Below are 16,726 nucleotides of genomic sequence, written 5' to 3'. Positions count from 1 at the left end.
GGGAGACGAATCATGAGAGACGATGGACTCTGAAAAATAAACTGAGGGTTCTAAAGGGGAGGGGTGGGGAGATGAACCATGAGAGACTATGGACTCTGAAAAACAAACTGAGGGTTCTAGAGGGGAGGGGGGTGGGAGGATGGGTTAGCCTGGTGATGGGTATTAAAGAGGGCACATTCTGCATGGAGTACTGGGTGTTATGCACAAACAATGAATCAGGGAACACTACATCAAAAACTAATGATGTAATGTATGGTGATTAACATAACAATAAAAAATAACAGATAGAAAAAAAATTTTTCATCCAAAAAAAAAAAAGTGAAGCAGACAATGCACCCTGTATCTGTTCTTCCATCAAACTTATCTAATATAGTATATGCAAAAGACAGGCAAATCAGAAATAAAAAAGGTTTCTTTTCTTTGGTGAAAATCAATTTGATAAAATATGTATTTAATGTCAACACTACATAAGGTGTCAAACTAAGTTTTGTGAAATGCTCAAAGAAACAAAAATCATTAATTCATCTGTTTCATGAATATGTTGATGGGCACTGTTCAAAATATTGGAAATATCAAGATGCCTTTTCCCATCCTCATAGTAAACAAATGGGTACAGAAGATTTTTAAGAGTATGAAAATCCATATGAGGAATCTAAAAAAGCAAATAAAACAAACAAAAAGCAGAACCAGACCTATAAATACAGGGAACAACCTGATGGTTGCCAGAGGGAAGTGTGTGGGGGGATGGGCTAAATGGGTGAAGGGGAGTGGGAGAAACAGGCTTTCAGTTATGGAATGAGTCAGTAATGGGGATGAAAGGCACAGCACAGGGAATGTAGTCAATGGTATTGTAATAGTGTCGTACGATGGTGAGTAGAGCGTAATATACAGAGAAGTCAAATCACTGTGAAAGTAATGTCACATTGTGTGTCAACCACACTCAAAAAAAATTTAGGTATGAAAAAAATCAAACCACCTCTAAGGAGGGGGCTACTCTAACTTGGTGTATTTAAGAAAATACTCTCCAGGAAAGTACAATTTTACCTGAGACTTGAAAGAGTCAGCCATGACAGCCCCCATATCTGGGGGAAGATTATTCCAGAGAATAAGAACAGCACGTGCAAAGTTCCCCAAATGAGAACAAGCTCGAGGTGTTAGAGAACAAAGCCAATGAAGTAGAAACAGAGAGGAGACCTGAAGGCAATGTACTCTGAGAGACTTACACTCCATGATTCAAAATTTGCCTTTTATTCTAATAAAAGGGAGAAGACATTTCATTAGATTCATGCTTTTAAAAACATAACTCTGGCTGTTGGGTGAAGAATGGACTGTAGCAGGGAAAGAGGGAAGCCAGAGGGAAAGCTACAGCTGAGAGTAGTCTAGGTCTAGACAAGGGATGCTGGCAGGTGCGCAGGGCCTGGTGGTACAGGTGGCCAGAGGGGTCGGACCTGGGGTACGTTCTGGGGGCTGAACAGACAAAACTGGCTAAATAATGGATTTAGAGTGAGAGCGATATTAGAATTTAGGGAGGAAAGCTAGGATGTTGGTCCCAGTATCTGTGGATGAGATAGGGTCATTGAGATGGGAAGACCTGGAGAATAGCCGGAAACTTGAAGAGCTTAGTTTGGGGAATTTACATGTGAGAGTCACATTAGACAGCCCCAGGGGAGCTGTTGAAGTGGTGATTGTATGATATTGGAGCTAGGAGAGAGGCCTCAGAGCCAGCCAAACTTAGGTAATACTGCAAATCATGGGACTGGTGGAGGATTCCAGGGCATAATTGACCTGGTGCAATCAATAGCTGGTTTTTAATCAACTAGAAACATCGTGAGCTAACATCGTGAAATTGCCTGAGTTCTAAAACCTTCACCTAGAGACGGAACTGTCCTAAATCATCTCTTAAAGGAAGCCGTGGGGCACCTGGAAGAAAGATCAGTGACGCAGTTGAAAAGCAACAGGTTTGGGGTCAGACAGGCTTCACCTGAGTGCCAGCAAGTGGCTTCACCTCTCCAAGCCTCAATGTGCTCATCCCTAAAGTGGGGAACCTACAGACTTTTAAATGCTTATCCCAGTGTTTGGAACATGGTAATAGGTCAATAAATGATAGAACTCTTACATATTAGCACATTCAGCAATTCTAAGATATAATTTTCATATAGGTCCTTTCTGCATCTTAAAATTAATGTCATCTTAATGTGAATACAGAGAGATTTCCTACCATTTACTGTCTCTCACTTCCTACAGGCCCCAAATAAGTCCTGCATTATCCTGAGAATTCTGTAAGTCAATCAATTACTAGGTCATTTTTCTTAAACCGCTTAGCCGCAAAAAGATGGACTCGATTGGCAACCGTAGTAGCCTAGCCACTCAGTCCCAAGGTCGGATCCAGGAACAGAGTTTTGGAGGAGAGTATAAAGGAAGTTCCCCTCCCACACAGGCCTCCACAAATCGAAAAGAACTCTGTCTGGTATGTGGAGGGTTGTCTGGTGTGGGAAGCAGGCGACCAGAGAACAGGTTTCTTCAGACAAATCCTGGGACCATCAGCACCTAATTACTCACACCTTCTCAGCATCTGTCATAGGAGATGATGTACACTGAACTGTTTTTGGAAAGGGCTCCAGAAAGCTCTATTTTAATATAGCTTTTTAATAGGACAGGTACAAGATTTCAGGGATCAGTAGAGTCCCCATTCCTTGGTCCTTCATGGAGCCTAGACATCTGGAAAGTGAGGGTTATTCTCAAAATGGCTTTTAGTTTGAGATGGTTGGAGACTTGGCCACACAGGAATCAGCACGGTTTGCTGTATGTACTCAACACTTTGTTACACACTGGGTCCTGTCCACGTTTTCTGAGAACAAATAGGGTGTGAAAAACGAGCACAATCAATCCATTCTAGTCACTCATATGTAACACTGATACATCTCTGTGAATTTCAGTGTCTTCATCTATAAAAGAGAGAAAGATACTTACCTCATGGGGGTATTATGAAAAATAAATAGATAATGCAGGCAAAGCTCACGTGGTCTGTGAGTGTTTGCGGAGGATTACGGTGGAGGAGGGGGAGGAGGGTGGGGAGGAGGAGCAGGAAGAGGGGAAGGAGAAATATTACAAAGCATTTGGAAAGAGCAGGCTGGTGGCCACATTCCAGTCAAAGTTCAGGTTGGATGCCAGAAACAAAGGGGAGGCACAGAGGTACTTTTAATCAAGGTGTAGGATAAATAGAATATGAAATAGTAGCAGAATAGATATCCCAGAGCCAACGTCCCCTACTTCCACTCCATCCTAGATCAGTCCTGCCAGAACAGAGAACCTTGCCTGCAGAGAACAGGATAATCTTTGATTTGCTTTTAGCCACTATTTCTCGGGGAATAGATAAGGTTCTTATCCGGAAAAGACCCATCATTGTCCTACCATCTTCCTCATCATCAAATATTTACTGAGATTTGTCTAAATGCCTGGCTTCTGGAGACATTAAAGCCATGCCCTCAGCGTGTGAGAGATGGCTTTTCATCTCCAAGCAGTTCTGGGAAAGTGCCTGACTTAACCACACAGATTTAAAAATAGGACACGGAGGCTCCAGGCTCCACCTGCTGGTAACCGATACCTGACTGGCCCTCCTTCAAAAATAATAGAATTTCTAAAGAAATATTTTGGAATAGAGGGGTTTTTTAAGAAAACAACAACAACAACAACAAAGACAAAACCCCTGAAAGATGACTTTATCCACCCTTCCCTACCCGCAAGGAAAAGCACATTCCTTGGGCGACGTTCACCAGACTGTAACGGACCTGTCGCAACTCTGCTAGGAGGTCCTCAGTTCTTCCGCAAAGCACGGAGGACAGGTAGGACAGGGGCCGATCCTGGTGAGCATACCTGCCACCCCACTGAGCACCGCCACTTCCAAGAAACCAGAGCAACCTCCCACTCACTGGGCTGAGCGCCTCTCTTCACGACATGCAGGGAGTTTCCGTGAAAGGAACTTTACCCATTTTAAGAACTTTAATAACTTTGTGTTATTATGAAAGTCACACAACAAATGGCAAAAAAAAAGGGGGGGGCAATTAAAATTCAAACCATTCCTCCACAATCCCATTGCCCCAAGATAATCACTATGTCAGCTTTTTACTTTTTAGTATCTTCCTAGATTTTCGGTATGGTGCTCATCAAAATGGTCTTCTCATATACTTATCTTGAAGTCTTTGTTTTTTAAGCCAGTAGCATAGGGTGAGCTGGTTTTTTAACCAATAAATATTCTTCTGCATTACCACGTTGAAATGACTATCGAGCTTTCTATGGTATAAATGCCCAGCTTTTGAGTATCAGTGGTTCTCAGCCAGAAGCAGTAGCGTGCACCCCAGGGGACATTTAGAAAGATGAAGAGGCATTTTTAGATGACCTGACAGGTGACTATTAGCATTTAGTGCACAAGAACCCGGGGTGACCAAGATACTGCTGTGCACAAGGAAGAAAGATCCAGCCCTAGAGTCATTATGCATCTCAGCCAAGATGCATAAAACTGGTCCTGGATGGTGGGATATTTTGGTTATATCCAATCTGGGGACTACTTAAATAACAGCAGTGAATATCCTGATACGAAAATGTTGGTTCATCTCTTTCTTAAAGACACTTTCCCAGAAGGGGCACTATTTGCCCCCAAAATTATATACGAAAGATTTTTGATACATTTTCCCAAGTGTCCCCCAGAAAAGCTTGACCTGCACTCTGCAGTGAAGTGAAAGTAGACATGAACTTGCTCATGAGCAACACTGCGCAGCAGAATCAGGAAGGAACGGAGAGTCTGGAGGCCAATTGCATCCCTTAAAATCTACAAAAGCTTAAGCAAGTCATTCAATTTCTCGGGGTCTCAAGGTCTTCATCTATAAAATGGAAACAGCACCTGCTCTGCCCATCTTCCTTGTGTAGGCCAAGTAAGAGAACACGTGAAAGCCTGTTCAGCATTAGGGACAATTTCTAAGGGCCGTCATGTTAAGTCGCTTCCCTATTTGGCTGGGAAGGAAAGGGAGCTCACAACTGTCTGGGGCCAGATAGCCTACGTGAGTAACGGGGGCAAGGTGCACAGGCCTCGGGGTCAGGGATTATCCTGGGCAGTGAGGAAACAACAGGAAAAGACCAAACATCCCACATCCGCAGACCGTATCAGGTCCAGGGTCAAACATTTTACAACTTCCATCTTAAGCCTCAATCACACAAGGATTCTTGCTGAGCAGAAAGAATGCTTTTCTTTTTTTTTTGCAGAAATGGGCGTCTCTTAGGGGTGTGCGCCAGTGTGGACAACTGCCGACTGTTTGTGGGGGGAATCCCGAAGACCAAGAAGAGAGAAGAAATCCTAGCAGAGATGAAAAAGGTCACCGAAGGAGTTGTCGACGTCATCGTCTACCCAAGCGCTGCAGATAAAACCAGAAACCGGGGCTTCGCCTTCGTGGAGTACGAGAGTCATCGGACGGCTGCCATGGCCCGAAGGAAGTTGCTGCCAGGTTGGTACCCCTCCTCAAAGAGGAGACCACCCCCCCCGGCCCCCCCGCTGCTTGCCTGCCCCAGGACGCTGTACACCTTAGCGAAGGAGGAAGAAGCTGGGTGTTGTGTGTTTGCTCTGGAGCTTTGCTTACTTGGTACTTTAAACCCCTTCCCCTCCTTATCTATGTCACAGTAGATGCAGCTCCCTGAAGTTTTCACCGACTAGTTCTGAAACGTATGCACGGAGGCTAACGAACGTGCGCTAACCCCGTGATGAAGTGTTACAGTGAAGAACCTTCTCAAAAGTGAATATGTCTGCTGTTTTCGTATACAGAGGTTGTTAGCAGGCTTACTAGGAATGGAGTAGATTGTCCATTACGATGTCGAATAAACCTGGGAGTGACACATTATCCCAATGACAGCTAAGTGACATGAACTTGTATTAGGACTCCCCAGGGTCTAATATTTTCTAATTTGGGGAGAATAGAAATAATAGCGCTCCACAGAAAGGCACCTGTTAGGTATTACCACCACGGGGTGGGTCCCCTTTGGGCAACGACCATCAATTCCTGAATTTAAAGGACTCTACACCAAGACCCTGATCAGCTTTAGGGAAATTGTTGAAAATCCTCTGCTCATTCTCAAATATTCACTAAAACTTACACAAAGTAAGTTATTAAGATGAATCAATATTAAAATGGTAAGAGGATTTCAAGAATGAGAGTGGAGACATTGGAATCCACTCTTCTCTTGACCACCATGGAGAGCCACCAGAATTAAAGACAAACCACCACCACCTAAATTTATATTGTCCCTTAAAAACAAACCATGAATGAGTAAGTCAGGGGATGAAAGGTACAGCATAGGGATATAGTCAATGATATTGTAATAGCATCATATAATGACAGATGGTAGTGACACTTGTAAGCAAGAGAGAATCTTAAGCAGACTCTATGCTGAGCACAGAGCCCAACATGGGGCTCAAGCTCGCGACCCTGAGATCATGACCTGAGCCGAAATCAAGAGTCGGTTGGAAGCTCAACCAACTGAGCCACCCAGGTGCCTCAGGGAGGATTTTTTATTAATATTTTCATGAAGGCAGGGGCGCCTGGGTGGCTCAGATGGTTAAGCGTCTGCCTTCAGCTCAGGTCATGAACTCTAGGTCCTGGGATGGAGCCCCATGTCAGGCTCCCGGCTCAGCGGGAGAGTCTGCTTCTCCCTCTCCCTCTGCCTCTCCCCCTGCTCATGCTCTATCTCTCTGTCTCAAATGAATTAAAATATATATATTTTTTCATGAAGGCAGCTGAAGTGAAAAGATAGGAGATAGCCCCCAAAGTTGCCAAACCCATTAGAGAGATGGGTATGTTTCATACTTCCTTTCACTACTGTCACCACCCGATGGTCAGACCCTGGGCCACACAGGCGCAGAGAATACCCTGACACTCCTCCTGAGGTGTCCTTAGCCCCTCGGTGACCTGAACTTAATCTTTGGTATCCTCTTCAACTCCCCTCTTCAACAGTTCTTCCATGAAAGGTCCCTTGTATCCATCCTGATCTCAGACCATCGTTGGAGTCTAAAAACATATATTCCCAAACAGAGACTGTTTTCAAAAACTCCAGATTATTCTCCCAGCTCTGCTCTCTTTTGGATGTACCCCACTCTCTGCCTCTTCCATCCTGAACATCCCCACCAGATTAGCATTCCCCATATATCAGGTCATCCTTTTGACAATTCTGGCAAATAGTAGGAATTTGATCTCTACGTGTCGGTGGGCTGAATGGTGCTGCTCACTCATCGGTTCAACAATAATCACCCACTACTTGCTGCCGAGGAGACCGAGAAAAAACTGAGCCTATTGTTCAAGGCTCCAGTCCTTTCCAGACATACTTCTTACCTTCCATTTCCCAACAAAACCCTTCTTTCTAGCAGGATCAACTCCCCTGTGTTTTAGGCAATGCCATGCTGATCACTGTCTCCTTTATCCCGAAAGCTGTATCTCCCACTAGAATGACCTGCACCCTCCCCTCCTCTGCTGACCCATGGCATTCAAAGCCCCAGCTGAGCTGAGTTTCTTCAGCTGCGTTGAGTCTGAGGGCGTCCTCAGCAGACGGACCATGAATGAGCAGACCAGAGCCGACTGTTCATTGCTGTTGTACCTCGTGAGCAAGTCGGCTACCCACTTGGACACCCTACCTATTACCTCACTGTCGATTCAACAACAACAGAGGATTTGGGTCACTGGCAATCATCTGGAGAGTCTAGTTTGAAAGAAGGTGATCTTTAGCAAACATGATAAGAGCCACAAGCAGCTCCTCCTTCTTAACTGATCCAGACTCGGAGACAGAGAGAAACTGTTGTCTAATGTGACGTGTTGCTCCCCCAGCCACCTACCTCCCCTGCAGACAGGGGCAGCTCTCTCCCAACACTGTATCCTTGCAGAGGTGTGTGTGTGCAACACAGTCTTGGCGTCCAACTCCGAGGCTAGCGAGCATCGTGAGGACGCTCTGAGGAAAGTTCTTGCAGTGGTTCCACCGTCAACCAGCGCGGAGATCACCTGGAGGGCTCGTGAAAGTGCAGAGGGCGGGGCCCACCCCCAGAGTTCCTGACTCAGTTGATCTGGTGCGGCGCCTGCTCATTTGCTTCCCAGGATGCTACGCTACCAAGACCCAAGTTTGAGAACCCTTGATCTAAGTCAGTGGCTGTCCATCGTGGGCTGCAGATCTGAATAACCTGAGAAGGTTTTTAAACAATACCAGAAACCAAATCAACCTCAGATCAGCTGAATCCACTTCCCTGAGGTGCAGAGTAGGGCCCTGGTGTTTTAAGTTTTCCAGATGATTTTGTTGTGTGGCCAATGTTGTGATCCACAGCTAACTCCATCGGCTCAGGATACTGGCTGTCACCTGCTGGGGAGGTCAGTAAGAACATATGGAGGAGTAAATGGGGAGGTCACTGCTAACCATACCTCCTCCAATTCTGCCCACTGCAGCCTTCTGCAGACCTTCAGGCCGGCTGACGGCTTCCTGTGGTCCCAGGCCAGGATGGCAAAGGCTAATGGGCTAGAATAGGGTTCTCAATTTTGGCTGAATTAACTGAGGTGCTTTCAAGAATCCTGAGGCCTGGACCACTCCTATCAAATTCGGGAAGGAGAGTCCTGGGGTCAGGAATGAGCTGGTCAATCTTTCATAGACAACTCCCGGGGAAAATCCAAGCCCTGACTTGTAACATTGCAGATCCCCGTGGAATGAATGGTACCACTGTGGCTGATTCCAAGCTACCAAGATGGCCTCAACTGATTTATAAAACTGAACATGTAACTGTCTAGTATAGCAAGTGGAAAGGAATTGGGTCCAGCACACCAATGAGTGGGACTCAGGTTGGGTGTTTCTTAAAGCTCTTCCAAAACAACTAATAAAAAACACACAAGATTTCCAATCAAATTTAGAAATTGAGTTGACCACCCCACCCTACTTCCCCCCCCCACAGAGTGACTGTGAGCAGGAACTGAGGTAGCGGATGGAAAACACAGTATATAGGGCAAGATGCTCAATAAATTGCAACTTTAGAAATACAAGAATAGATGTAGTCATGGGTAACGACTACCCCTTCAAAAAGAATTCAGTTTCTCATCACAGACCCTTCCATTGCTCTGTCTTCTTGAATGCAATAAAATATTTTTGTGCAGATTCCCAAGTTGTCCATGTGCTGTCAGGAAACTGGGAGGGAACACAGCAGATGAGAGCCCCGACCAAATGTAGGGTACAGAGAACAAACTAGGGGTCCCTGAGCCCTGCTCACTCCTGCCCACACATCAGTTTTTAGCTCGGTGGTGGCAACTGGTCATGCAGCTCCCAACAAGAGCAAACATACTTCCTAATGACCTTTTTAATGCTTCATGAAGTCAGACTCTAGGTCAGAGCCCTAAATCCATGTTTTCTCCTTTCTCCCGTTCTGCCACCTCCCTTTCAACAACTACCTTCCCACACCCTGCGAGAGCTGGCCCAAGACCCAAACCTGCCCATTGCTGCCTCATTTCTGTTCCATTTCAAACCACATCCTAGTTCCCTTTATGCTCAATTATTACAATAAGCCGTCTGTCACACAGAACTCCCTTCTGGCTAGTTCTGCCATTTAATTGGAAGTTTTCTTAAAATCAATCATCACCTCTTATAATACCGGTTTTCAGGCTCCATCAAGATATGCTCAAAAGCACTGGTTGCATTTAAAAGGCCATCTCAGCGAACCAAGATGATATTGTCCTGATTTCTGTGTAACTAATCATACTTGTGATCCTTCTGAACAGGAAGGATTCAGTTATGGGGACATCCTATCGCAGTAGACTGGGCAGAGCCCGAAGTGGAGGTGGACGAGGACACGATGTCTTCGGTGAAAATCCTGTACGTGAGAAACCTGATGCTGTCTACCTCGGAAGAGATGATTGAGAAAGAATTCAACAATATTAAACCAGGTAAGACACACTAGAGAAGATTAAGTTTTCGAGGAGTACTTTAAAAACACTTGTGCTTGAGATGACTTCCCGTGACTTTAAACAGAATAGCTTTCATTTAGCATTCCTATAATTGCATGTGGACTACAAAAACCATATTCCAGCCCTGGGATTAGAGAAAAAGGGACACATGGTCCTAAAACGTTTACCGACATTGTAACTCTACAATTATCTGTGTGATTACTTAATTAATGCACATTTCCATCACTAGACTATAAATCCCATAAAGGTCTTTTGGCTTCTATCGTCTCCTCAGCCCCTGTCTCCGGGCCTGGGTCATAGTAGATGCTCAATAAATATTAACTGTGTTGATGAATGCATGGCCAGAACTATATCTAAGGCAGGGTTTCTCAGCCTCAGTGCTCTTAACATTTTAGGCCAGATAATTCTTGGTCGTGGGGGGTCTGTCCTGGGCATTATAAGAATCTTAACAGCATCCCATGCCTCTACCCTCTAGATGCCAGTAACAACTCCCAAGACATAGTAACCAAAAATGTCTCCAGACATTTCCCTGGAGGGCAAATTTGCCCCCAGTTGAGAACCACTGGTCGAATGGAATATGATTATGACTTCAGGTACATAAATAGGGAGGTGAGAATTAATTCTAGGAAACTCATTTGGGTGAAAAGGAAGGGAAAAGAACAGAGGGAGTGGAGGGGGATAATTATTGCTGCTCATCTTGTCACTACTTTGCAGTATCAGTTTTATACCATGAGATTCATCCCTCGTCCCTTTTTTCTCCTATAGGAACTACAATAGTGAGACAGGTAAAGCATTTCAAGAAACAATGTCCAAGTGAGCATTTCCCAAAGCCAGTTCTGCAGAACATTAATTCTGTGGACTGTTAATAGATGCTACTGATAAAGGGGGTCCATGGTCAAATAAATCCGTAAACACCAGATTCAGGGCAATTAAACAGATTCTGTTTTATTGCAGGACTTATCAGAGTCCTTGAACTTCTAATATGCTTTGAAAGTCTCCAAAAGGAAATGTAGGATGGCTCCTTTCCCAAATTTTTGGACCATGGGTCTCATTTTTTGACCAGCCATCTTGTGGAATTAGCATGTTCTGGAACACACTCTGGCCTTAGTTTATCACTGTGGTAGCATCTTTCCACTTTCACAGCATGAGTCACCTACTGAGCACCACGATCCTAGGATGCAGGGTCACTTCTGCTATTATAAAGGTGAGAAAACCAAAACTCAGTAGTTACGTTGCTTGCTCAGGGTCATACAAATAGCAAGTGGCAAATCCCACATTTGAATCCAGGTCTGGCTAAGACCACGTTCTTAGCCACTCTGTGACCTCCATGCCCCATCCTCATTCCACTCACTCACTCCTTCATTCGACTATCATTACTCTAGTAGCTCCCATGTGCCAGGCACTGTGGGAGGAGCAAACAGGTGTGCTGTGTGTGTGGAAGGAGTTTAAGATGTTCCAGAAGAGCCTCCCCCACACCCAGGATGGCTCAGCCAGTTAAGTGTCCGACTCTTGATTTTGGCTCAGGTCATGATCTCAGGGTCGGGAGATCGAGCCCCACATCAGGCTCCATGTTCAGCAGGGAGTCTGCTTGGGATTCTCTCCCACCCTCTTCCTTTGTCCCTCCCCCCCAAAAAAAGATGCTCCAGAAGAATAACAGCCCTGACAGCCTATCCTTGGGGCACAGAAAAGACTCATGTTTAGGAGAAGTGACGTGTGAGCTGAGATATGAAAGTTGATGCTTTTGTGGGCAGAGGAATGATATGTGCATGTTTAGATGTTACTCTGCTCCCTCCCACTCTGTGTTGACTTCCTACCTTCTTATTTTTATTTGATACTTCCTTTTGTTTCAGTCTTTTCAATAAACTGTATTGAGAGAATGGCATGTCCACATGCAAATAATAAAGTTGGTCTGAATTTATATAATAGGCAAAGTTAACTCAAAATGGATCAAAGACTAGCAAAAAAAGCTAATATTATTTAAAAAAAACACTAGAGGAATATATAGGGTAAAGCTTCATGACATTGGATTTGGCAGTACACTCTCCGATGCTATTAAAAGTACAGGCAACAAAAAAAAAATAGATTAACTGAACTACATCCAGATTAAAAACTGCATCAGAGGACACTTTCAACACTGAAAAAGCAACGCACAGAATGAGAGAAAACATCTGCAAACAATACGTCAACCAAAAATTAAGTAAAACTTCAAATGTATATTTGTCCAATGAACAATACTGTGCAATTGTCATAGACACATGGTCAACACGCACATTAAAAGATGTTCAACGTCACTCGCTATTCACCCAGGAAATGCAACCCCAAACCGTTTTCCACCTGCCAAGATAGCAATAGTACACAGATGTTGGGAGAAGCTGGAGGAATGAGAACCATGTGCCCTGTCGATGGAAACACAAAATAATGCCATCACTGGGGGAACTACACGTGGGGTCCTAAAGAACAGATAATCACCATATAATCTGACAATTCCACTTCAGGGCATATGCACAAAATGAATAAAAGCAGGGGCTTGAACAGATAGTTGCATACCGTGCTCACAGCGGTATTATCTGTATCACCCAAGATGTGAAAACCACGCGGGAGGGGTTGGAGCAATAAAACATGGAATGTGGGCGCCTGGGTGGCTCAGTTGGTTAAGCGACTGCCTTCGGCTCAGGTCATGATCTCAGGGTCCTGGGATCGAGTCCCACATCGGGCTCCCTGCTCTGCGGGGAGCCTGCTTCTCCCTCTCCCACTCCCCCTGCTTGTGTTCCCTCTCTCGCTGTGTCTCTCTCTGTCAAATAAATAAAATCTTTTAAAAAAAATTAAATTAAATAAAACATGGAATGTGTGTGCAGTGGGGACCAGCACTCACACCTAAACTGCAGGGAATTTTTGAAACATACGACATGGATGCACCTTGGACACACACTGTATGGCGCCAGTTAGCTGAGGTTCCTGAAGTAGGCATGGTCCTAGAGACGGGCTGCAGAATGGTAGCTGCCCAGGGACAGGGGAGAAAGAACTCAGAAATGATTATTTAATAGATACAGGGTTTCAGTTTGGGTTCACGAAGAGGTTCTAGAAATGCACGATGATGACAGTTGCACAATATATTTCTTCCTTTTATCTAATTAAAACATTCCTGTTTTGTTTTGCTTTGTTTTTGCTTTTTGGAAAAGTCTGGAATGAGACCTCCAAGACTGCTTCCTTTCCTGGTCACTGGTCATCAGCTTATCGCGTTAAAGGGAGACATGTGCTTGGGTCCTCCTGGTTATAATGAAAATAATAAATCCGGGCTCTCTCCCTCTCTCCTTCTCTCCTCTCTCCCTCTGGTGACACAGCTCAGAGCTCTATACTGATGTGTGGCACCTTCTCAGCACTCCACCAAAGAATATGAACTATAGAGGGTGGAGAACTAGCAGATACCTGCTGTATTAGGAAGAAAAAAATCAGAGCTAACCAGTTTATTTTCCAGTGGAAAGGGTGTGTTTATACTTATCTAGGAAAATTTTCAGAGAGAAACAGGAAAATACCGCTTTAAAAACCCTATTGAAAGTTTGGATCCCTCAGAGGAGCCCGAATATTCCCGGCAAATATTTGACCCTATTATTTTAACCCTGATTAACCTGAAAATACTCTACTGCCATTCAGAGAAATAAGTGACAATCAGAACAGAAACTGGGGCTGAAAACAGGTTCATCCCCAGTGTAGCCTAAGGCTCTCTGCTGAAATTCCAATTATAGTCATTCTACAAAATCTGATTTCCCTAAAACAGTTTCACATCCGAATCACCTAGAGGGCATAAAACAGATTGCGGGCCCCTCCCCCAGGGCATTTCTGAATCAGCGGGTCTGGGGTGGGTCCAGGCACCGGCATTTCTCCTAAGTTCCGGGAGGAAGCTGATGCAGCTGGTCTGAGGACCACACTTGGAGAACTGTGGCCCTCTGATCATCTTCCCTTCAGATAACAGGTGTGTTTCCCTTCTGCTAATTGATGCACTGCTGACAAGTTGACCACGAACACAGTAGTATTTTTCCAATTCCCTGTATTATGACTTCGGAGTCTTTTGCAACACTGCTGATGACGACCACTGATACTTTATCGCTTCTACCCTCTGCCAAACAACCATGGGTAAACAAACTCTTACAGACTCAAGAAGGGGCATATTATCATAAGCCATGTGGTGAATATGATTGTGGAGAAAACCAAACTCTCACTTTCTAACTTGTTTCACGAGGCTAAATCTTCATACATTAAGATTTCCAAAGTCAGGTGCAGCTGAAGAGTGTTGCTTAAAAATGCAAGCCGGTTTCATTATTTGCGAGCAGAATTTGGGGGCATTTAGAACCATTAGCTTCCGAAATGCCACCTTTGCTAGAGTGTGAATTGACTGGTAATATTTGCTCATTCCATGTATATTTGTAGAGAGGCATCTGTGCACACGGTACTAGGTAGGACCTGGGTGATGCTAATGCCAGGACGCCCCTGAAACAGATCCTGTTCTCAGGGGGCTAAGGGTCGAGAAGAGCTTCGATGAAGGGCAGCACTGAAGAATGAATGGAGCCAAGACTGGAAAGATAGAGACCCTCATTGCCACCCCCCCCCTTCACTTCTCAATGACCAGGACAAGCCATAAGGTTGGGTTTTGATAGTTACACTACCTGACACTGAAGGACTAAAGAGACCGTGCTGGAAGGTCAGTTAATTCCATGACCCCTGCTTTGTGGTCTCAAATACCTTTATATATTTCCTCAGCCTCGCCAGACAATTGGGCTCTGGACAGCCACTGCCATAAGAAGTCAAGGGTTGAATGCTGAGGGACGAGAGGGGTGCCACAATGGTTTTAAATGATCCCTACATTACAGCCCTACCATTATTCCAAAAGACAACTTAGAGCCCTTGAACCATGTGATTGCCTTTGTAACCTTGAATCTAAGAGGATAGATAACTGAACCTTGATAGGGAGAGGACAATGGAGAACGCCTATCTGCTCTTCTGGTCCTCCCTGGGGAAGGGTCCCATCATAGGTTATGTCTGGTGATTAGGATAAGAGAAGAAACCCAGTCTCTCGAGATACACCCGAGTCAGTGTCACTGAAGGAGGACAATTGGCACGTTAAACTGTTAACTGCTAACAAGTTGCACAAGTGTCCATTTCACCTTCCCTCCAGGAATAACTTCTTTTTAAGGTTGAGTCATCAACAATATTTTCTAGCAACATTTTAATAATAAAATGTAAAGTTCAACCATTTTGGTAAAACTTTTTATATATATATAAGTTACCACCAACATATGCAGCAGCTCCTCAATATGAAAATGGGTTAGGTTGATTTGTTATTTTTTTATTACACAAATAATACCAATCAGCATTGCAAATGTTTGCAGAATACCGAAGCATATAAATTAAAATATGAAATTTCTCTTTATTCTCTCCAATTTTTCTCCCCGTTCCTAAAGTTACCTCTATTTTAACAGTTCTCTTTCTGTGTGTGTATTCCTATTTATGTGTGTATATATTTGGGTTGGAATTTTAAAAACATAAATGTTACAGTATTATACTTACTATTTTACAACCTTTCAAATTTAACAATAGGTCTTAAATCTTTCCACGTAAGTATACATAGGTCTATTTGTTCTCATTTTATTTGATACAAATGTACTAGGTCTAATCAATCTCATGAAAATGGACTTTAAGTGATTTCATTTTTGCTATTTCAACAGTGGTAGAGTTAATGTCTTTATGCATGATCCTTTTGCATATAGGAGTGCTTCTTTAAAAGACATTCCTCAAGGTAGAATTAGTGGATATCTACATTATTTCCAACATGTAGATATTATGAACAGCATGGTAAGGAACTATCTCGGTTTTCCGATGTTCTTTCAGAAACTACTTTTTTTTTAATCAAAAGAATATCAGATAAGCAGTTAAGAGATTCTGTGTTCTAGTTCCTAGCTATGTCAACTCTTATGAATCTCACTTCCCTTGTCAGAACCCTAGATTCCTAATCTTTAAGTTAAAAATACATACATGAAGGTCAAATGAATTTTTTAAAAAACTTAAAGTACATCATTGCTGAAGTCTCTCCTAACTCTAAAGTTGTATTCCATAAATCAAGAGATAAAACATTTTTCTGGGGGAAAAGCCATAAAATTGTAAAAGGCAATCGCCTAAGTATAGATTTATAGGATGACCAATAGTTAAGTTCAAATCACTTCAATGAATATTTCACCGAGTATAAGTTACTATCTTTTACACTGTATGCCAGACAAAATAAGATACTGCTTCTATCCTTAAAGATCTTATAATCTAGGAAGTGGAAAACACAAATCCATAACTGACAATAGGGCAGAATACAGGGGATATAAAAAAAAATTACAAACAAAAGCTTCTGTTGAACGTGTAGAATTCTAAACCTGGACATAGCGAATATTCTCAATGAGATCTTTATCTGAGTAATGAGTCTCCAAAAAAAAAAAAACCAAATAAATAAAATCATTCTCAGGGCTCTCTCAGGTTTGCTAATGGGGCTACTTTCCGTTTCCAGGTGCTGTGGAGAGGGTAAAGAAGATTCGAGACTATGCTTTTGTGCACTTCAGTAATCGAGAAGATGCAGTGGAGGCTATGAAAGCTTTAAATGGGAAGGTAAGGTAGGACAATACACACACACACACACACAGGTTTCACCGAAGTGTGGTGTGGAAATTTTATTCAGAAGAATGATCCCACGAGTCTGTGTCACTCAGGCTTTCTCCACCTCTGAC

At 43.6% G+C, this 16,726-nt stretch overlaps 1 protein-coding gene across 1 annotated transcript in view; it reads left to right on the top strand.

Annotated features, from left to right (window-relative positions):
- Positions 1-16,726, top strand: part of A1CF (APOBEC1 complementation factor) — a 79,793-nt gene that overhangs the window by 42,478 nt on the left and 20,589 nt on the right. The window contains exons 5-8 of the mRNA XM_081824406.1: positions 1,875-1,884; positions 5,226-5,495; positions 9,780-9,944; positions 16,510-16,607. Of these exons, the coding sequence (XP_081680532.1) occupies positions 1,875-1,884; positions 5,226-5,495; positions 9,780-9,944; positions 16,510-16,607 (543 nt within the window). The remainder of the gene's footprint in view (positions 1-1,874; positions 1,885-5,225; positions 5,496-9,779; positions 9,945-16,509; positions 16,608-16,726) is intronic.

The sequence above is a fragment of the Leptonychotes weddellii genome, chromosome 6, assembly GCF_054177405.1.
Source record: "Leptonychotes weddellii isolate Sample4059 chromosome 6, ASM5417740v2, whole genome shotgun sequence".
Lineage (NCBI taxonomy): Eukaryota > Metazoa > Chordata > Mammalia > Carnivora > Phocidae > Leptonychotes > Leptonychotes weddellii.
Note: the sequence above shows the minus strand (reverse complement) of the source record. Positions and strands in the feature narration are given on the sequence as shown.